We start from the raw sequence: 23,373 nt of genomic DNA, 5'->3' as shown, positions 1-23,373 counted from the left end.
TTCATATACTCTTTCCTTAATGCGATAGGAATATTTATTATGCAAGTACATTTTTATGAAGAAATAAAAAAAAGGATTATCAGAGAAAACTTACAGCCCATTATAGACTTTTGATTTTTAATAATGCTTTGCACAGTGAATTGAATCAGTCCCTGAGTGACTGGAAATTTCTGAATCTTCCAATTCTTTTAAAAAGTCTTGAACATACACTGACAAGAATCTGGAATAACTGAAAGAATGACAGCACAATTAAGTCATCAGTTTTCCCCCAAGAGAATAGAGAGGGATTAGAAAATGTCAACAAATATTTTTTGAAAAAATCCCAATATACAGATTGACATCTCTTCATAAAAAAGACATGGAAATATACTGGGAGTGTGTACTTTGATGTCTCATATGCTGCCACTTTATCTCCTGGAGAGTACTTCATCAGACTGTAATAAAATTGAACAGTGTGAACGTTCTCTGAGAAGGTGTAATTACGGTGCGATGCATCTATCAATTAACACACTGATGAGCTGAGTGTGTTAAAGAGGCACTCCATCAGTCGTTCTGACAATAGGAATGAAAACCAGATGGATTGAGAAGCCTGGAAGTCGGAGAAGAAAAAAGGAGGAAGAGGGTCATTCCTACATGCTCAGTGTATCAAGTCTGTCCTTCCAGCTAACCCAAGTTTCAACAATGGCTGGGAAGTACCTGTAAGCCTGTTAGCAAGCTGCGATCTCCACCTAAAACATTACATTTTCTTTCCAGACCTCCATCTTCAGTCTTTTTTTTTTTTTTTTTTTGATCGTTTGCAATTGTAGTGAGAGACATTGTAACTGTTATGCCCAAATCTGCCCCCAAAACTAATGAGGAGAATGAATCCCGTAATGTAAAAGCAAAGAGCCTTTATTCTATGCAAGTTTGCAAACTCGGTCTCTCCGCATGTTCAACGTATTGGAATGAGCAGAGAGCCCTGAGCTCTGTTAGAGTTGGGTTTTTATAGTAGTAAAGGTGGAGGTGAGGGGTTTCTGAGGTTCAGGACCCCTGATTGGCTGACATTTGTCTATGGGTGTCCTGGTTAGTGTGTGCTGGCAGGTGATCCTATCTACAGGGGTTGGAATGTTAGACATTTCCTTTGGATGGTCTGTTCTTGGGTGGTGCTCAGGTAATCTTAGCTTATGGTCCTTCCTGCAAACAGATATTGCTTCAGGGTAAACTACTGAGATTCAGGCCTCTTTTAAACTTATCCATGACTGAGACCTGCTCTGGCAGGTGGTAATTGTTGGAAATAAAGAACTTCTTTTGGGTGATCTGTTCATATTTAGCTTATCATGGTTGGCTCCTACAATAATGATACAAGAATATTCATAGTTCCTCCCCTAAACATTATTCCATCAATAACACAAGCAGTAAAAACACTGAAGATGCTTTAGACAATTCCAGTCAATGTTGTGGACAGAAACACTTTGTGAACTCAGCTGCACCTGACATAGTACGAGAACTTGGTGAGAATGCAGGCACGTGGCCTATAATTTATGACTTGATATGTTTTGAGAATCCAGACTTCTAATTTTTGTATATTTACTAATAAGTATCTACAAACATTCAAATGCAGGTTTTTGGTTGAGAATAAATTTTCCTTTCTAAGACTATAATTGCATGTCATATGGCAGTTTTGCGATCAGAATGCTTCTGTTTCCCACTCTGGCTGTAGCTATTACATTCTTAACAGTGTTGTCTGAATGATTGAGTTTCTCCTCATCTGCCCATGATGTTTCCATTCTTCTTTCTGGTAGCTATTGCAGCAAGTGAGTAGCAATAGCTCATAATTTTAATTCATTATGGTTGATGGCATGATATATATTTTAAATTCTTTGAGTTGCTTTGCAGGGCTGGGGTCAAACTCAGGGCCTGTACACGTTAGGCAGGAGACCTGACACTAAGCAGAGTGCCCTGGCTCCTATGTTAAGTATCTTTTTGTGAGTTTAGGTGACATCTGTATTTCCTCCTCTGTGAAATGTCTGTTCATAGTTTTTTGTCATTTTATGTTGCATTGATTGCTTATTGAGTTTTAAGACTTTGATACGTATTTTAGACAAAGATTTTTGTCAAACATTTGTTTTGGGAATAGTTTTTTCACTTTTATATTTTTATTTTTTCAGTGAACTCTTTTGATGAGGGCAACTTTTTCATTTTGATGAAAAATGAAATGATTTGCAGGCAGAAGACTAGCATTTAACATAAAGCCTGTAAGGTCCTCAGTAATCACAGTTCCCGATGACTTTCTTCTGAGCTTTTCTCATAGTTGTATAATCTTCTACTTTACATTTAGACCCATGATACATTTTGAGTCATTTTTACCTAAGATATAAGACATGAAGTTTTCTTTTTCTTTTATTTTTGTGGCATATAGATACTTACATGTTCTGGGACTATGTGATGAAAAAGATCATTATTCCTGCATTGAATTATACTCAGAACTTCATAAAAAAATCAGTGAGGCCTAGGCAGGCCTCTGCGTGTGTCTTATGTCTATTAGCTTGCTGTTCTTTTGGGCCTCCTAACAGTAATAGCAGGTGTGTCTCTGACTCCTTTACTTGCTCTTAGGACTTTTTTCCTCCTATTTGGTTTCCATGTCAGCCTTGATAAAAGGGCTTTTGCTTTGTGGTATTATATCTTGTTTTGTTATGTTTGGCTGCTGTCTCTTGGAGTCCTGCTCCCTTCTGAAGGGAAACAGAGGAAGAGGGGATTTGGGAATGAGGGAAGGTGGGGTATGCTGGGAGAAATGGAGGGAAGGGAAACTGTAGTCTGGATGTATTGTATGCAAACAGAATCTATTTTCAAAAAAATTAGCAAGATGCATTTTTATGTGACTGTTTCTGAGCCTTCTATTATCTGCACACACATATGCGTGAATATATATATATAACTGCATATAGTCTTGATCATTGTACATATGTAACTATGCACTCCTAGAGTTTATGTACTATTAATTTATGGCTATCTGTTGACACTCAAGAACCTAAAGTTTATTTTGGCTTGTGTGTAAGTTGCTACTGAGTCATTCTTTCACTATGTGTAGTGTAGTATTTGGAACCTAGATTTAGAGCATGTTGTAGAAAGTGTTAACAGTATAATATAGCAACAAGCACTTGCATGTACACTTATCATCTTTGCTTTCTACATATTTTCTTAAGATCTACATACTATTTTTATGAGTTTTGTAGTAAAAACAATACTCTTTCTTGACCACTGGCTTATGTTTCACCAAGTACTTGGTTAATGCTATTCTGTGTGTGTTGGGTTTGTGTTTGTATGTATGTGTGGAGGTATATATGATATATAAGTGTATGTGGAATAGATTTTAGACATGTTAATTTCTTGTTTCAACATTATCTTTTTATTTTATCCACTCAAAATTAGAACATAATCATTTTGCCTTCCCTTTTCTTCCTCCAGTTTCTCCCACACAACTCTCTCCCTTGTTCTACACCTTCTCTTGTTGTGACGGGTTGTCTCAGTGAACTTGTATCTTATCAAGTTGGTTATTCTGGTAAGACAATGAGTTTTAATGACTAATCAAGCTCTGTCTGGCAGGTGTTGAGTTACAGGTGCATGTCTTATTGCTCAACAGGTACTTTACTGATGATGTCATGCATCATACATATATACATCATATGGAACCTGTGGTTGGTGAAGTCATAGATCCTAAAGGAGAACTTACTAATGTTACTTTTATGAACAAGTGTAATCTCTACATGCATTCTAAATGTTTATCTTTGTATTCACAGATAGGCATATTTCTCACTCCTGATCAAAGAAGTTTCTTTTTTCACCAGATGGGATGCCACTACAGAAAAACACAAGTGGTCCAACTGAATAGAAGAACTGACTGTCAGGTCTTCAATACCAATTGACACATGAAAAAAAGCCAAAGCTCTTGAATTAAGAAAAATAAAAAGTAAACATAAGTAACACTAGCTTTTGTAAATATAACTTTTTTTTTTTTTTTTTTTTTTTTGGTTTTTCGAGACAAGGTTTCTCTGTGGTTTTTGGAGCCTGTCCTGGAACTAGCTCTTGTAGACCAGGCTGGTCTCGAACTCACAGAGATCCTCCTGCCTCTGCCTCCCGAGTGCTGGGATTAAAGGCGTGCGCCACCACCGCCCGGCGTAAATATAACTTTTAATATGAGTTTAATCCATAATAAATATTTAGCATGAAACTTGACATGTAATTATGAGTAGAGTTGCAATATAATAGAATGTCAAGGAATGAGGATGACTCCATAGGCTTATATGTTTGAATGTTTAGTCCAGAGTTAGTGGAAATGTTTGGGAAGGATTAAGAGGTGTGGCTTGGTGGAGGAGATGAGTCTCTGTGATGGAGTTTGAGGATTTTATAGCCCTTGCCAGGTCAAGTACCTTTCTCTGTCTTTCTGATGCCTGGCAATGACAATATAAGCCTCTCAGGTACTGCTCCAGTGCCATGGGTATCTTGTTCCTACCATAATAATCATAGACTAACTTCTAAAACTGTAATCAAATGCCAAGTTAAATGCTTTCTTTTGTTAGAGTCGCCTTAGTCATCCTGTTTTGTCACAGCAACAGAACTATATCAAAGACAGTCAAGTCCTGGATTTACTGATAGATTTGAGCCCTGTTCTAAGTATGAAAATAAGCCATGAGTCAGTTCAAACTGAAGGAGGATGAAAACATCCCCGAGAAACCTAGAAGTTTCCCCTGAGGTCAAGACACACAGCTCTCAGTATCCTCTAATGCTGTGCTGTCCAGAGAAAAATTCCTTTCCTGTTTGAGATCAGGACATCGAAAGCAGCAAAACAACACCAGCAGCAATAGATAATTGGGACACAAGAAGACTTAGATATGATGGGTGTGGTTATTACCTGGATTATAATGATGATGACACAATTGAATGTGCACACCCAACCTTACCACATTCCACATGTAGCTTCTTGTATACTGTGTACTTTAATAAATATGGGTAATCAATAAATAAAATATACAAGCATAAAAAGTATTAAGTAACTGTAATGAATAATGCTGTTGAGAAAACACAAAAGGCATACTCACTCCACCCTATAGAAACACTGTATTTGAAATTTAAAATGTTTATGTCATCACTGTTTGTTGACACAGGTTTCGGTCCTGCCTGGTCTCGCAGTTCAGTATCAAAGAAACACACAGAGGCCTATGTTAACTATAAACTAGTTGGCCTATTAGCACAGGATTCTTATTAACTCTTATATCGCACATTAACTCATAACTTTTTGTCTTTGCTAGCCACGTGGCTTGGTACTTTTTATCAATGAGTCATTCTCATCTTGCTTTCTCTTGGTCTACCTGACAATTACAAACTGAGTTATTCCTCTTCCTAGAATTCTCCTGTTCTGGTTGTCCTGTCTATAATACCTGCCTGGCTACTGGTCAATCAGCATTTTATTAAAACAATACAAGTGACAAATCTTTACAGGGTATAAGACTGTTGTTCCACAGCAACTGTTCTCATTCCACATTTAAGTATTTATAGATAGTCCCTCCTAATATTTTCTGATAGGTGTTAAACACATCTCAGACTAAACAAGGTTCACATTTCAACTCATAAAGTCATCTTTCCCACTTTCCATTGCCACCATAATGATTTTCAGCAGAGTTTATTCTTTTACTTAAGGGCTTTATTACACACCAGCATTTATAATAGGAGATTCCATAATTAACCCATTAACTCAGTTTGTCCCAATTCCAAGCTTCCTAGGAAAAATAAAAAGAGTCATAATTGAATTTATCTGTTCTAGGAACTTCATTCTGTATTTGCTAGGATATAACATTAGGAACAAAATTTACTCTTCTGTCTGAAACAATTAGAAAGCAAAACAAATTATATGAAATAATATTTTCAGAGTTTGAACTTCAGGCAACTTTTGACACATAGGAATAAATGTTATAATGGTTCTAGATTATTCTATGGAGATAAGTTTTAGGAAGAAGTTCAATCTAAGGGAACTCATCCGGATACCACTGTTCCCTGTGGAGATGTGAGCTTGAGGTTATGAAAGATTGCAAAACAGAGAATCACAGAAGAGAAAAATGCACAGACCCAGACCATAAATGAGATCACCAGAATTAATAAGCACCCCGTTCCCATAAAATCTACTGAACAATGATCACCATAAAAAATCCAAGTGAGGCAAATTTTCGGGCCTCATGCAGGACTGTAAATAGTTTGCCATCAGAGTGGAAAACTTCTAAGCTCATGGAGCATCAGACACACACAATACTCAGCTGCAATGCTTATGCATTGCATCAGAAGAGAATCTATCCAAAGTTAAATCAAGCTTACTTGTTATGTGTTGAATACAAATTGTTACCGCAAACTAATGATCTGAACTCCTGGTGTCTAGCAAATGGTTCTAGTTTGATATGATATGGAAACGTAAGGAAGTGGGACCCAGTTGAAAGAAGGAGGTCACTAGGGGTTGGTCCTCATAGGTATGATGTTCCTTGCTTCTCTAAGTTCTCAAGGATTTCTGGTTGGGGTGGTCATGAAGTGAGTAGCTCTACTCCAGCAAACACGCTCATATCAGGGGTGTTCTGCCCAAGCACATTGGGCCAATATTCATAGTATGAGTTCTTTGAAACGGAGCCAAAATGCATCTTTAAGCCGCAGGAATGTTGGCTGCAGTGATACACACTTTCATGTAAGTGTCATGTCACTCTCAATGCCCACCAAAGGAGCTTCTTTCTGTAGCGGATGGGTTACAGCACAGATCTGCAGCTAGTCAAAATTCAGAGAATAAGTGGCTGCGGGGTACACAACCCATTTGGTACAACTACAGTACAAGTCCTCTGCCTCAAACTCAGGGAATATTAAAAAGACTTAAGAGCCAGGGTACCAAGACATTTGCCATGGTGTAGTCCGTTCTAGACAATACAGGGAATCTTTGCCCATGAACTCACAACAAATATGGCTATCTAACAATACTTCATTTCTAGATAAGGAACTATAGGCAATCAGTGGCTGGTAGGAGAGGGATAATCAGTTTTCTCCAGAAAAAAAGAACCCTGATAGGTTATTCAATAATCTTAAGTGGTCAGCCCCAAGTATATATGAACAATACTAAACAAATTTAGTAAGGTGTGTGTTTGTGTGTGTGTGTGTGTGTGTATCAGTGTTTCTCAACCTGTGGGTCATGACCCCTTTTGGGGTAGAACAACTCTTTCACAAGAGTAACTTAAGAACACCAGAAAACATAGTTATTTACATTATGATTAATAACAGTAGCAAAATTATAGTTATGAAGCAGAAAAAAATAATTTTATGACAGGGGTCATGAGGAACTATATTTAAGGGTCACAGCCTTCCAAAGCTTGAACCCCACTGCTCTAGATAGTTATACATTAATACCAAAAATGTCAGGAATCTCAGTTGGAGGCAGGAGAAGTTAGCGATAGGAGAGCAAAAGGGTGAAAATCATGTAAATACTATGAGCTCAAGTATGAAATTTGAAAAAAATAAAGGAACTAATAAACCAACAAATCTTAGAAACAAATCTCAAGATCAGACTTTCTCAAATAACATTAAAAGGTCAAGAATGATAACCAAAAACATTTTGGTATAAAAATGTACAGTAACAAAGGTAATAGAATTAACAATGCCTAAGGTTCAATTATAAAACAAATATCAAGACAGAAAACAAAACAAAAAAAACCATGTGACTCAAATCAGAGAAAAAACATTTGAAAGGATTGTTCTGAGATGACACAGATTCTTGACAAGACATAGAGCAATCATATACCCTATTTATACATAGTGAAGAAGGCAGAATACAGAAGAGTTTGATGAGCACCTGGGAAATATGGAGTAAAAGCCAAAGGCAATTTTTCTTTCCTTTTTGCTTCCTTTTAGACATTGTCTCCTTTATCTCAGGCAGGCCTCAAATTCATTATTTATCCACAGACAACTCTGACTTCTGATCCTCCTACCTCCATCTCCTTAGTGCTAGTGTTGTAAGTGTGTACGATCACATCTATTTTATCCACTGCTTGGTGTGGAACCCAGAGCTCCATGCATATTAGGCAAACACTGTATAATCTGAGTAATACTCTAAGGCCAAATCAGCTTCCTAGAGATTAATGTGACTATATGTGAAATTAAATAGAGTTAGCATCAGATAAGACAAAACAAAAACAATCATTGATTCTAAAGAAAAACATTGGAAATTGTGTAAAATAAATATTTGAATAATTTTGATAGAGAGAAAATGACTGAGGAATAAACAAACAAACTGATTTGTCTTAATAAATTCCTCATAGGAAAAACAAAGAAAATAACATTCAAGTTCCTTCTCAAGGAAATTTTTTAAAATAAGAAATAATGAAAAAATTTTGAAACAACCTAGCTTGCACAAAGGGAACACAAAATATAATAGAAAAAGCAAGAGATGAAAATACTTCTTATAAGAAAATTATAAGTTTGAATGCTAAGGAAGAAAGCCTTCTCAGTGCCAAGAGAGGAAAAGGAACACTGGCTCCCACCCCTAACCAGGAAGTTATCTTTCCATTGCTACCCATCTGCAAAAGAAAAATTAGACTTCTCTAAAGGGGTCTCATTGGATATATTAACCACACTTCAGGGTAGATCTCATGACCAGGAGTAGTTCAACACAAAAAAAAATTCTCAATGGTATTTTGGTCTCATATAGTTAGTTTGGGCATTCTTTGTCTTATTGGTTCTCTCTCTCTCTCTCTCTCTCTCTCTCTCTCTCTCTCTCTCTCTCTTTCTCATTGTGTGTGTGTGGGGGGGAGGTGTAAAACTCTCTCCCTGAAACAGACATACAACACATCTACCTGCCTTTGTCAAAATTATCTCTTCTATTATTCATGGTTCTCCAAAGGAATAGAATGAAAATGTACAAGAGGGAATTTATTAGAGTAGCTTCCAGTGTGTGAGCCTAATAGTTCAGTAGTGACTGTCTTCCAACAGACAGACCAAGAATCCAGTAAGTGTTCAGCCCAAAAAAACAGATGTCTCTGCACTTCCAGTCTGGTGCTGGAGTCCTAGAGATTTCTTCAAGAGCTGCTGGTCTTTATTCTACAATGGATTTCTAAAGAACTAGGTTCTAATGTAGTGAACTGGGACATCAGAAATAGGGTAGATGAGCCGCAAGCCTTTATTTATTTTTTTTTTTACTGTCATTTGGTCTATAAACATGTAGAACAAGTCCACCTCTTGACCACTACCTCCCCAAACAACACCAACAACTGGGGCCAAGTATTAAAACTCCTGAACCTATGGGAGATGTTTTTCATTCAAGAGGCTCTTCTTTGAGTCATGCCCATAGGTTAGCATAGCTTCCTTAAAAGTGTTAGCTCTAAATGAACAGCTACCAATACTTTGTACTATTTCTACTCCTCTGAAAAAAAAGCAACAATTAGATTAATCCATTGTCCTTTGAACTTATACATTATAATTTTCCTGTTTCTAGATTTATTTTTTTATAAAGACGTTTGACAGTTTTTACTCATTATTCCACATTAGGTAATGAATACTTCTTCTAATTTTTTTTATATTGCTTGATATATCCTTTAGAAGACCTTTAGTGAGCATTTGAAGTTAAGGTCAGTTTTGTTGGTTTGAGTTCTCTTTTTGTCTTTAGTTATTGAAACATTTAATTCTGGATTTATAGTCCATTGTTTTGGATCTTCTGCATGTTTGGCAATCACTCTTTTTAAATTATAGTCCTGGCCCATCCCCCTCTATGTAAAATAGGACTGATTGTATCCCTCAGATTAGTTTTGAACTTCTGATCCTCCTTTCTCAGCCTCCCAAGTGCTAAGATTACAGGTATGTGCCACCAGGTCTCATCCCTCTCTCTTGTGTTATTTACTGCTATTCTGATTAAAGACATATTTCTCAGTTTAACTTGATTTTTCTTAACTCTCTTGTGGTGACTAGTCTTTCTAGTTGACTTGAAGGGACTTAGAGTTGCTTTGAAACATACTCCTGGATATTTCTGCAAAGATTTTGAGAAAGGTTTAACTGAAGAAAGGACTCACCCTGAATGTGGGTAGTATTGTTTCTCATGGACCAGAATCCTAAATGAAATAGAAAGGAGATTGTGCGTGGAGCACCACCATGCACTTCTTTTAGCTTTCTGACTGTGTTTGCAGAGTGAACAGCTGCACCATGTTCCAGTTGTCATGCCTTCCTACCATGGTGGACTACACCTTCAACCTGAGCCAAAGAAACTTTTCTATAGTCATTTAGATACATTTCTGTGCCAGCAAGCAGCAGCTAATAAATCTCCCTTTCAGAGTTCTATATTTTATCCTGGTGCTATACATTTTGCATGTTTTGAGCTTGTCCTCCAGTTCACCCTTTTGGTTTGTAAAATGTGTTACCTAACCTCTTTTTTTTTTTTTTTTTTTTTTTTTTTTTTTTTTTTTTTTTTTCCCCGAGACAGGGTTTCTCTGTAGCTTTTGGTGCCTGTCCCGGAACTAGCTCTTGTAGACCAGGCTGGCCTCGAACTCCCACCCAGAGATCCACCTGCCAATACTTCCTACTTCTAAAAGTTCTATTTGACACATCTTCTCTCTAGTATGGTTTACAGTCTCATGTTGCCTATTGTATTTGTTTACTATTGCTACCGTACACATTACTGTAAATTTAGTGGCTAAAAATGACACCAGTCATAATTAGAAGTTCTGTGGAAATGATGGCCAAAACAAAATCTTGAGGGGTAACATCAGTAACTTTCACATACTGGCTGTTAGTAGAGTTCAGTTTCATGTCACTGTAGGGCAAACTTCTAGATGAGTTTTTAGTTGAGGACCAATCTCAGCCACTAAAAGCTGCCTGCACTGTCTGGATTGGAGTGCTTGCTGTGGGAGCATGAGTTCAACCCATAGCACCCATGTGGAAAGCAGGGCGCGATCACGTGTACTGTAACTCCAGTGCTGAGCATGGTTATATGTTCTATAACCCCAGTGCTGGGCATGGTCATATGTTCCCATAACCCCAGTGCTGGGCATGGTCATATGTCCCATAACCCCAGTGCTGGTCATGGTCATATGTCCCGTAACCCCAGTGCTGAGGATGAAAAAGAGACAGGAGGTTCTGCAGACTTCTTAGATGGCTGAAGACCACATATTTCAAAAACTCCTTTTAATTTCTGCCTGTTTTCTCTTTCTAGTGACAACTGAACTAATGTGGGTTACCACCACAAAAGTGACCATACTTTCTATAGTTGCCTTCCCAAAACTTATCTAGAGCATTTTTGTAAGCTTTCGTGGTTTGTTTGTGTGTAATATTGCTAGTGCTGATCTGGAGTAACAGTTTTTAGCTATTTTTCTTTTTTAGGCTATGTTCCAAGAATAAAATTGGCTCATTTCTCTTGGGTTTACTGTTTCTTTCCTAGCATCCATCTCCTACCAAAAAATAAGTGGGAAAAAAACATTTAATTTGGTAAATTACTTTGGCAAATTAATTTGGTAAAATGCATACACAAATACACATTAGAGTTACTCATCAAAGAAATCAATAGAGTTTTGGGATGAAAATATCACCACAAAGGTTCTTTTTATTGATATACTATTTCTATTTATTCTTTGAGAAATTCATATACTAATACACCACGCTTTTATCATCAACACTCATTATCCATGTCTAATTCTCCTAGACCCCACTATTCATGTTCCTCTCCCAAATTCATCTCCATTTCCCCTCCCTCCCCCATCCTCTTTTTCTTCTTGTTCTTCTTCTCATCTTCTTCCTCTTTCTCATTCCTGTTTTCCTCCTCCTGCTCCCCCTTCTCCTGCTCCTCCTCTTCTTCTTAATTCAGTAAGGCTGAATTAAGTGCTATCCATATGTGAATGGGTATAGGAGCATCTACTAGGGCATGAGCGATCTACTATGGATAACATTGCCGAAGAAAACTAACTCCCTCCTTCAGCATCTATCAACTGTTATTAAGTCTTCAGCTAGGGGTAGGGCCTTGTAAGCCCTCCCTGAAAGATGTTGGAATTTGACTCTCTTGATCTAGTTAACCGCAGCCCTCTCTGTTCCTACACTCTTTCTACTCTTCTTCAGTGATATTCCCTGAGCTTGGGATACAGGAGTGTGGTAAACAAGTCATATATATGGCCAAGCACTCCATAGTAACTTATTCTCTGTACTTGGACTAGTTATTACAAAGGTTCTTTCCAAATATTTACGTGAGGCAGAGATATAGAAATAAATGCAACAGTCTTTTACATAGAGAAAGCATGTCAAGACACAAACAACATGCCATGATATTGTTTTGTCAACTGTGTACAATAATGTTAATTAGTAGCACTTGTTGAAAGTCAATTTCTCTACCTTTAAGAGGAACAAAGACATGGAAACCAAGAAGGGGAGGACTTCACACACTTGCTATAAAAGGAAGTCTGGATCCTGGAGACACTGCCCTGCACAGCAGCAACTGGGGCATGTGAAAGACATACATATGCCAGCAAAGCCTTCAATGTACTTACGTGAACAGTGAAGGAGCAGTTAGTGAAATTGCTACTATTATCCAGACAAGATCTGATCCTAAGTAAGATGCTCAAATTTAAAGTGACAGTGATTTCTAGTTAACCTTTAAGTGATGCTCAAGATAATGGCAAAAATACTATCTGTTACAGAGTGGGAGGTCGAAGACGTGTTTGATCATCTGTTTAAGAGTGTCTTTTAGAAATTTCAAAGACAGCATGCAATCCTCAGATTTAAAAAGCTTGAGAACTTTGATATAAAAGGGATTAATGTGAAATGAATTCGTCAGTTCTGATATATCAACCAAACATAAAGATGTGGCAAGAAAACAGGATGGCTCAATTAAACAATTTTGGGCTAAGTATTACCATTCTTGTACTCAAATGGCAGCTGCTGGAAGTAATACATTAAAATTATTCAAGCTGAAATGTTGATATCATTTTCTTGAGACCAAAACTTATTCATAATAATTGGAAAATTCATTTTAGTTTTTCATAATAAAAATGTACCTAACATATAATATAATTTATCAGTGATAAATTAAATGACAAGTAGTGAGCAGAATTTAATCTATATTCCAGATCATAAATAAAAGTGTGACATATGATAGGGAAAATAATAAAGGAATATATGAATTAATTGAACATAGTTGATTTTCACAAAGCAGTGGGATTATATTTTAAGATTAAAAAGCATGACTTTTTATTTGAAAAGATGACTAACTTCCATTGACTAATAACCACATGTAATAACAGACGATTCATTGTACATTATTTTAGAAGATATACCTGACGCTACTTGGGTAACCTGAGACTAAATAACACAGAGACCTAGGATAAAACCAAATAGTACTCATCTAAAAACAGAAAAAAAGAAGTGATAATATGACTGCTGATGATACTCTGCTGTACTTGTAGATCGGAGCCTTGTTCGACCACCATCAGAGAAGCTTCCTTCTGTAACAGATGGGGACATGCATAGAGGCCCACATCCACGTACAACACAGAGGGTAAGAAACTATGAAACACCCAGCCCTGAATAAAATCCATCAAATCCTTCCCCGTCAGAGCTCAGGGCATTCTATGGAAGCGGAAAGGACGGAGGACACCAAGAAAAACACGGCCCTCTAAATCAACATGATCAAAATTCATATAAACTTACAGAGACTGAAGCAACATGCACAGGGGCTGCACGAGGCTGCACCAGGTCCTCTGTGTACACATGTAAGCTTCCAGGTTAGCGTTTTTAGTGATTCCCGAGTGTGTAAATGAGTGAGTTTCTTATTCTTGCACCTGCTCTCGAGTTCTTTTCCTTTTCTTGGTTTCTCTTGTTCAACTTCAATGAATAGTTTTTGTTTTATCTTATTATATTTATTGTGTTATATTTTTCAAAAAAAATGAATGAGAGAATTAATGAATGAATGAAAACCTAGTCACTAGTGTAATGGCTAACAATGAAACTGTCACTTATATCTTTTGGGAGGGGGAAAATCAGTTTTCTCTAGTGCAGTGGCTCTGGGTTAACCCCTCTAGGACAGGCCTCCTGTTCAGGAGCAGCTGACAAACATAAAATGAAAGCCACAGTTAGTTGTTTGTGCCTGCTTCTGTTTGGTTACAGTTTGGGAGGTAGTTTGCTTTGCTTCTTGGGTAGTGTTATTTTTTTCCTTAGTTTTAGGGACTTTAGTTGTATTGGTTTTTTGTTTCCTGAGAAAGAACTTAAAGTTGTAGGGAAGTGGAGAGTATCCGGATGAACTTTAGGGAGAGGAAAAATAAGATCAAAATATATTTAAATTTAAAAATCATTTAAATGATTAAAAAGTAAAAAAGATATATCATAATTTTTAGAACACTTTTGATGCTTAATTTCAAGAATAATTTTATAATCTCGAAAAACCAAAAAATAAAAAAAAAATTCCAAACCAAGTCTTTAACATCAAGGAATGCATAAATGAGGAATAAAAACAAAAGTTTATTTTTGACCTCCATTTCATTTTTAGCAGGAAAATTCCATGCTCTAATGTCAATCTTTTCTTAAATGGGCAGATTATTTTGGTTTTGATAATTTTATTTTTTTAGGCCAGCTTTGGAATACCAAAGATCTCTCTCTCTCTCTCTTTTAATCTTATTTCTTGTTTGTCTGTATGCTTGAAGACTGGTTTTCTTTTTCCAGTAATCATAAGTAGTTTTTCTTTTCTGTCAAGTACATCTTTTTAGTTTTTTATTCTATATTTACTTCCATCTTTCTTATTTCAGTATTGACACAATAGAATTATGTGATTTACTTCTATATATAGTAATATTTTAAAATTACAACTCATTTTTCATATATTGTTCTCTAAAACAAACACTTTTTAAAATAAAATAAATTTACTTAGAAAAAAGTGAGAGAAACAATACAAAGAAGGGATTTTAAATGCTTTTGTCCTGCTATGGTCACCTACTGGACATCTGCTAACCCAAATGAAGAGTTTTCATCTGTAACAACAGTGGTTACAGGGCCCTACAAAGTAAGTTAAGCAAAGTTATTAGAGTACTAGAGAGAAATCCCTACACTTCTGGTTATGTTCTTCAAAATCTGTAATCTTTGTGTCGACCCAGGATTTGTGAAACTGGGGGCTTTTTAGTTTTTTCCTCTGCGAGACTAAGCATGGAAGAATCCAAATCCTGTGATTCTGTGGTGACAGATGCAGACATCATACATTGCACAGATGTGTTAACAGCTTTAATGCACAGCTTTTCTAACTGTACTGTAAAATGCTGCAAATCACAACTCATTTATTCATAACTCCTCAAAATGCATTGCTCAGCATGGAATTCACAGATGAATAAAATGATAGCCTGTTTATATGGACACATAAAATTAATCATTATAAATTTTCTACTATCAAATGAATTCATGGATTTTGGTATTTATAACTATTTTAATTTCAATTTGTTTTGTCTATACCTTAGTAATAATGCAGCTGGACTTTCAATAAATAAATAAATACACCTTTTACTTTTATTACACCAGTGACCGTGGCTTGATTCTTTAGCAAATTCCCTTGAGAAGCACTATAGAAATCATTTATTCAAGTATCACATTTACTTTTATACTTTATTTTCTGCTTTTAGTTTCATAAGAAGATTTTCAAATAATAAATTAATGTTTGAAACGTTATACTTAACTCCAAGTTTAAGATGTGGAAAATGGCCTAACTTCGTTGAAGGTGCTAGCATCATTTTTATGGAGAAAGAGTGTGTAGGATCTGCCAACGCAATTTCAACCATGGGTTTCCAGATGTAGGTGTGTAGATGCTCTTTGGTTGTACTTCAAAAGACATATAGACTCTATGACAGCGAGTGTGAGACATGTACTAGGACTGCAGTGACTATATCATTGATTGATATGTGTCAATTATATACAGTTACATCCTACAATGAATTCCTAGCAAGTCCCAAAGTCACAATGAAGTAGGTAGAAATTTTGTGCTTGTCATGGCATGGTCTGATTAACAAAGTTGGGAGCCCAGGCAGGGTACTCATGGAGGTTAAACATAGATTCGATCCAGGTGAACATGCCCAGCATCACCACAGCAACACCCAAAATATTTACTCCAAGTCCAGCTTTAACCTAGAACAGGAAAAATGCATACATGTCAGTCTCCCGGTGAAAAAAAATTCCACAACGATTTCAGCATTGTATCACACAAGCATAAACCTGATTTACATACACCCTTAATGACCTATATAAGTCATGATTATCATCAACTGGTGATATTCTCCCTTTTATATCAAATGAGAATCTGTCCCTAACTATTATTTTGACAGTACCAGAGAGGCCTCTCTCTGGAATATATGTCAGTCAATCTGCCCTTGTATGTTAAATTATAATTGGTGATTGATGATCTTATTTATGAAAGAATAGTTTTCAAGAATACCATGTAATAACTGTACTTTTCAGGATCACTTAGCATTACTGGTTTCCCATGAGAGTATTTTTTAATTGAAATTTTGTAATGCCACTTCTATTCCTCTTTCTTAGTGTTGCTATTTTTTGAAACTCTTACATAGGAATTCTAGTGTGTCTGTTGAATAATCTCAAAATATTTTTTTACATATTAGAGACTGTCAGCTGTTGCTCTTAAATTGTTTTTTGTTACTACCATTTGATTTTTCCCTAGACCATATCGTTGCTCATTTGTTTATAGAATATCATCGACTGGTTATATGATACAATAGTGGAGGAGGGTAATTGTGGCAGAAACTCTATGGCCTACAAAGCCTAAAGTAGTTGTCGTTGGTCACCTCACAGAGACTGCCTGTTCCTGAATTCTTTGCATTAAAACATGGCTTTTCAAAGCAAAAGGGAAATATTTAGCATGATTATTTTGGATATCCTTTTCTCTACCCATAAAAGCCACTCATTCATTCCATATTTTTTTATATTCACACACGTACATATTTGTGATATTTTATGTTAAACATATTGTATTTTGCAACAAGATGTTATGTGCCTTGCGTATAGAAATATTTCTAGAGGTTTTATTTTACTCTAATGCTGTGCAGGGACAGCATTGGGGTGGGAGAAAAGAACAGGAACTCACCTTGTAACTCCACAGATGGAGCAAACTCACAGAATTCATTTTGACTATATTTTCCTTTGGGTTGGGTTGGAAATTGATGATAGAGATTAGGTTAAGACTGGAATATTCTCAAATTGGTTCTCAGCTACCACTATTTTTGTATTTGGAAACAAAGTGTGTGTTCTACCTCTTAAATTTTTCTTTGTTTCTCACAGAGATCCTCCAGAAAGAGATCTACAAGATCTCCAAGAAAGGTACTTTTCCTCAGGTACTGAGCAATGTCTTCATCAGACCAAATGTTGCCTAAACATTTGTGATATAGAACAGTAGTGTTCCTGTTTCTTTTTTGCCTTAGGTTTGATCCTAATCTTGGTATAGGTTTAAGGAGTCATGTTAAGAAATTCCGTGTTCTTTTCCTTTTCCCAGACCAATGCTCATGCATTTCACATCTCTATTCGTGACCATAAATTCTAATGGCATGCCCACTTCTTGAAAATAATCCTATGACCATTCGTACCCACAGTTTTAAAAACAGACTTCAAACTCTGATTTTATCAGGGTTGATTTGAGTGCAAGGGTAGCACTTATTTGGCCCATCAGGTAGAGGCGTCTATTGGGTGACATTATGTTCTTATAGCTGCTAACTTACCATGTCAATGACTTTCAAGTGGCCATATGAAAAAACAATAGCATTGGGTGGATTTGCAACTGGCAGAAGGAATGCAAATGATGTACAGAGTGTAGAAGGCAGTAAAATGTGAAGAGGGTTCACATGAATGGCTTCAGCCTGTGGGAAAAGCCAAAGGAGAGCGGAATTAAAATGCTGAGGGTGGACACCAAACATGAAAATGAACAAAGTTGTAAAATGAAGTTGAAACCTAAAATCATAAAATTATGCATAATTTAAAACTTTTCAGAGTATTTTAAAGTGACTCTTATTTTTATTGTTATGTATTTAAACCTTATATTATAATTTATTTCGAAAGTAAAGTATCACTTATCTCAGAAACCTCATAAAACCAAATATATTTATTATGTAATAGTGTTACATACATACACATAATATACTATATAATAATATCTTGTATATTCTTAAACATTTTAGAAAAGTATAAGGTGACTAATATAGCTCAAAATAATAGATGATGTCACTGAGGTCAGAGACACCAAAGAAATTGTCGAGCATGCAGCTAACAACCAAGAAAGTCTTGGGAAGGCCTGGGTGCCTGTGGCTCTGGAGATTTTCAGTGTACTATTTACTCAATCACTTCTGTGAGAAATTTAAAATTCTCTCGTGATCATTACTTAGGGAGAATGGTTATTATCTGGAACTCTTCGCATAATTTTCTGATGTTTTTTTTCATGAAATAAAATCAGAAATCAGAAAGCTGAGATGATATGTTGTTTGTGATTTCTTGCCAATAGGCAATCTATAAACAATCTATATTTTCTTTTTTAGTAGCAGCTCAAGTATATGAGCAAATAACTCTGTGGAGTGGCTGGGAATCATTTTCAGAAAGACAATCTTTGCTGTTTCTTTAAAACAGTTCTTAATTTAAAGTGCTTTCTTTTCACCAACATCACCCACCTGAATCAGAAAAACATTTCACGCAAAGTTATCTCATGTACTTGCTATGGAGTGTGGAAAAGGGGTCTTCCTCCCCCTTTTAACACATTGTCTCAAGAACTGTCTAAGAAATTTAGGCCTCAAGGTTAAGACTATCTTCTCATTCGTCTGTACATCACTTGTAGGAAGAACTTCTCAGAAATTTAGGAACACTGTTCTGAAAGGTGATATTTCAAAGTGCCTAGAACTATTGAATCATCTTATGGCTGCCCTGGATCCAGAATAGTTTCATATATTTGCAAATGAAAACAGAACAAAACAAAAAACTGTGCAGAGAAAAGGTAAATTATTTACTAAAGATTATCCTACTTGAATGTGAAATATAGTTCCCTTGAGTAAACATCACCTGGTGCAGATAAAGACCATGTAAGTTGCTTACAGAAGGTTCATTTGGGCCAAAAGAAACTATACCACAGGATGAAAACTCACAGTCAAAATGACAAGAAAACCTACTCTAGAAGAAAACAACATAAGCGCAGTACTCACCAAAGGAGACAATATTGGGAAAAGAATGGTGATGGTAGCTGGATTGCTGGCTACCTCTGTCAAGCTCGTGACAATCAAAGAAGATATTAGAATTATTAGCCAAATTGGTAATGAACCTAAAGGAGATAATTTGCTTCCTATCCAGGCAGATAGTCCTGATGCCTAAAAAACAAATTTGCAGTATTTATTATTCACATAATTAATTTTTATCAATTATTTTTCCATTAATTTTACATCCCAACCACAGTTTCCCTCCCTCCCCTCCTTCTGTCTCCTCCTTCTGCCTCCCCTCTACCCCCACCCATCCACTTGTCCTCTGTTTCTGTTCAGCAAGGGGCAAGCCACTCTTAGGTATCCACAAAGCATGGCACAACAAGCTGAGGTAGGACTAAGCTCCTCAGTTTGCATTGATGCTGGGAGAGGCAACCCAGGATAAGGAATAGGTTCCCCAAATCCAGGCAAAGTGTTATAGACAGGCCCTGATTCAAGTCCTAGGAGGCTCACAAACAGACCAAGCTACACAACTGCCCACTTCACATGATTCATTTTAATGAAACTCAATTTAATCACACCATTCACATACACACACACACACACAGTATTTACTGAGTTTGTTTCTGAAATATCATTTCCCATATTTTTGTTTTTTGATATAGATATGTTTGATATGAACAAGTTTTCAGAATTATTTCAATACTATAGTCATGCTTTAAGAAGTTTAAATTCTCTCTCTATGCTTTCCTCTAATAAACATTAATTTTATGTAATCAAAATATCTAAATGTCTTGATAAGTCATGATAGACCATAGAGCTTTAAGAAAAGGGAAGCCTGCAGGCTCCTTCCCCTTCTCCTAAGCTGTATCTTCCAGAGGCAAGAATTGTCAACTGTTATTAGCTGTTTACACCGATATTTAGTATTAGTATAGGTATCTTTCAAAATAACATTCTAATTAAGCTTTTTCTTAAATTTCAACTGGAAACATTATTTATTGATTTCCTAATATGTTGCCTAAGGATTGTGTTTTCTTATGCCATTCATCATACATATGTTTTCTGAACCTTAATTCCTCAAAACATTGCTATACTTTGGTTAAAACAATATTTAAAGATTAATGTTATAATTATATAAATATTGTTCATTGATGAGCCACTTAGCCATCTAAGATTATATTTACTTTGTGAGCCACTTAACCATCTAAGATTATATTTACTTTGTTTTCCAAAGAAAACATTATTCTGATTGCTTAGTTTTCTAAGTACCTATCACTAATTCATCATGCTCTTCAAACTATCTGGAGACCTATCCAACAAGCAAATAAACACGTGAAGTAAGTGGATTTGCTTTGTTCGTGTTCCCTCAAGATATCTGTTCTGGAATAGACAGACCCTTTTCCTGCTCCATCTGGACTAGATTAATGTTGGACCTACTTAAGTTCCCCTCTTGTCTCACCACTCTGCTTTGTGGGAACCCTCTCCTTCATTCCGCTTATTTGGAGCAACAAAACATCCTTTCAAATGTGAGGAGATCATAGGACAGAAAGTACATTTGCAGAGTATTTATACGTCTGAAAATTATTTTATTTCTTTTCACACTATTTTTCTAGTTCTGATTTTTGGAAATTCTAGTTGTGAAATCATCAAAATCACTCAGCAATGTTAAACTATCAATTTATTTTCTGTGTCTTTCTGTGGGGTTCTTTAAACTTATTGAATATTGATCTTTGTTTCATTTCATGCAGTCCAAAATATTGCCTGCACTCGGATTATAGGTTTATTATTCTGATTTCTCCCCTAAATCGAAAGTCTACCTTTTGTGATATTAGACTTATAAAAATCTAGGCTATGCATCAGAAAAAACTTTGATTATAAGCAGTAAATTCAATTCCAAAGTAAATACAAGCATCACAAACATGGGCTCTAGATATAAGTTTTATTGTTTATTGTTTTGATTCATATACAGAATTAACTATTTTATTTGTATTTTATCATGTGTATGTTTGTGTAAGTGCATGATTGTATTGTGTATGTTTATATGCATGTGGGCACATGTCTCTGTGTGTGTGTGTGTGTGTGTGTAAGCCTGAAGTTGATGCCAAGAATCTTGACTGCTATTTATGCTATATGTGGAGCCTGGTTCTCTCAATTGAATCCAGAGTCCACTGATATGACCAATCTATCTATTTAGCTTGCTCTAGAATTACAGAGGGTCACCACACCCACCTACCATTTACACGAGTTCCTGGGGATTTGACCTCTGTTTCCCAAGCTTATAGAGGAAGCATTTTATCTAGTGAGCCATTATGAGAATGGATATTAGCTTTATATATATATATATATATATATATATATATATATATATATATATATATATATGGGTATGAATACTGAATGTAACAGTTAGAAGTATAAAAACTAAAGCATAAGGGCATAGAATCCTAGAAGGTGAGTGAAGATGTGTTTTACCTTGTTCTGATTGAGATGTGAGAGGGACCCAGCAAGTGTTTGTGATCCATTCTGGAATTCATTATGACTCTATCTCCAACTCAAGATTATGAGATCTACAATGTAGATTCTACATCAATCCCTCTAGCATGAACCTTTTTCATAGTTCCTTTAGCCAAGAATCTCAGAGACTTTACTTCTGAGACATTCCTCGTGTCATTAATAAAGATCTCTTTCCTTTCTACTCTTTTCTTTTTCTAAACAGAGTCTTGAGGAGTTTGTAGACTAATGCTCTAGCTTTCTTATCTTTTCACAATTTTACTTTATTTTTGATTAAAGTATAGTTGAATCATTTCCCCCTCTCTTCTCTTTGCAATTTTTCTAATGCCTTCTACTCTCTCAAATTCATTCATTCCCCCTTTTCTTTATTATTGTTATACACACACAAATACAGACTCACATACATAAATGCATATATATGCATATATATATATATATCTGTGTACCTACACACATGCACATACACACACATATATATTCATATAGGTACACACATACGTGTATACACAAACTCAAGCTACTGAGAGTGTTAATGTTGCTTATGTGTATATGTTGAGGGTGGACCATTTGGTACTGGACAATCAACTCTTTTTAGTGTTTATTGTCTTTTAGCCTTTTGTTGTATTTCTGACATATGTTAGATTTTATGTTGTTTAATGTTTAAAGAACATTGCTGACTTTTAAATATAAAGTTGATACCATAATTCTAAATTTGAGAGAATTATTTTATGATTGTTTTTTTAAACAGTATTTTCTTTTACTTTTTATATCTTTCTGACATCCCTTTCAGGCACCAATGATAAAATTTAAAGAATTTATTGCTTTGTTTATTCTCTGCACTTTTTCCTTGTTCTATTTCTTTTTGTTTCCTTATTTCATTTTATTTTTCTTCCGTTGGCTATTATAAATGGGGCTTCTCCCAACTATCTGTTGGCTCTTGACTACCTATTCATTTTTATTTAAAGAGACTATTAAATGGTGATTTAAAGCTCTTGGTAACAAACAAAAGATTATTGATGGAGACCATGCTTCAACATTGCTACAAAATGAAACAATTTCCTAAAGACCGTGTGGCCCTTCACGAATGGGAATAGTAGTTGAAGAAATTGCATAACCTTTGAAGCTTTTAAAACCATTTTAATATCCAGCCCTGGCTTCTTTCATGCTTACAGTATTATCCGTTGCTTCCAATTTTTTCTCCCTTTCAGGATCTTAACATTAAATCATCTAATTTCTTGAGGACCCTTCGATTTTCTGACCTACATAGTTCAACTACTTTCACAAAACCATTACTCATACAACATTTTCCCACTATCTTGCATGGTTTTGAATATCTTTTATATGTTATTGACTGTGTTATAAAATTTTTATCTTTAAAGACTGTTAGTACTTTTTGTCATTATTTCTTATGTTCTTGGGAACTTAGGAATATTTGAGAAAACAGTATTTAATCTCTCACAGTTATCTTAGAAAAAGCATTTGAGTAATGTGTAAAAAACCAACAACAAAGAGAAATTATTCACTGGGAAGAGTTAGACAGTGTTTATCACTTTGTGAGACATCCATCATCTTAAATCAAATCAGGGGCATTTAAGAGAAAGGACACAGCATGAGGTAAATAGCACATAATTGCTACCTCATGGTTCTTTTTTATTTTTTGGTTATTTTTTAAAGTAGAAAT

The 23,373-nt window shown here is 35.7% G+C and overlaps 1 protein-coding gene across 1 annotated transcript in view; it reads right to left on the bottom strand.

Moving 5' to 3' along the window:
- Positions 1 to 15,987: 15,987 nt before the first annotated feature.
- Slc13a1 (solute carrier family 13 member 1) overlaps positions 15,988 to 23,373 on the bottom strand; it is a 90,659-nt gene continuing 83,273 nt past the window's right edge. The window contains exons 13-15 of the mRNA XM_057785151.1: positions 19,191 to 19,352; positions 17,727 to 17,864; positions 15,988 to 16,125 (exon numbers count right to left, since the gene is read on the bottom strand). Coding sequence (XP_057641134.1) covers positions 15,988 to 16,125; positions 17,727 to 17,864; positions 19,191 to 19,352 — 438 coding nt within the window. The remainder of the gene's footprint in view (positions 16,126 to 17,726; positions 17,865 to 19,190; positions 19,353 to 23,373) is intronic.

This window comes from Chionomys nivalis, chromosome 1, assembly GCF_950005125.1.
Source record: "Chionomys nivalis chromosome 1, mChiNiv1.1, whole genome shotgun sequence".
NCBI classification, from domain to species: domain Eukaryota; kingdom Metazoa; phylum Chordata; class Mammalia; order Rodentia; family Cricetidae; genus Chionomys; species Chionomys nivalis.
The sequence above is the reverse complement of the archived record's forward strand: the minus strand, read 5'-3'. Positions and strand labels throughout refer to the sequence as shown.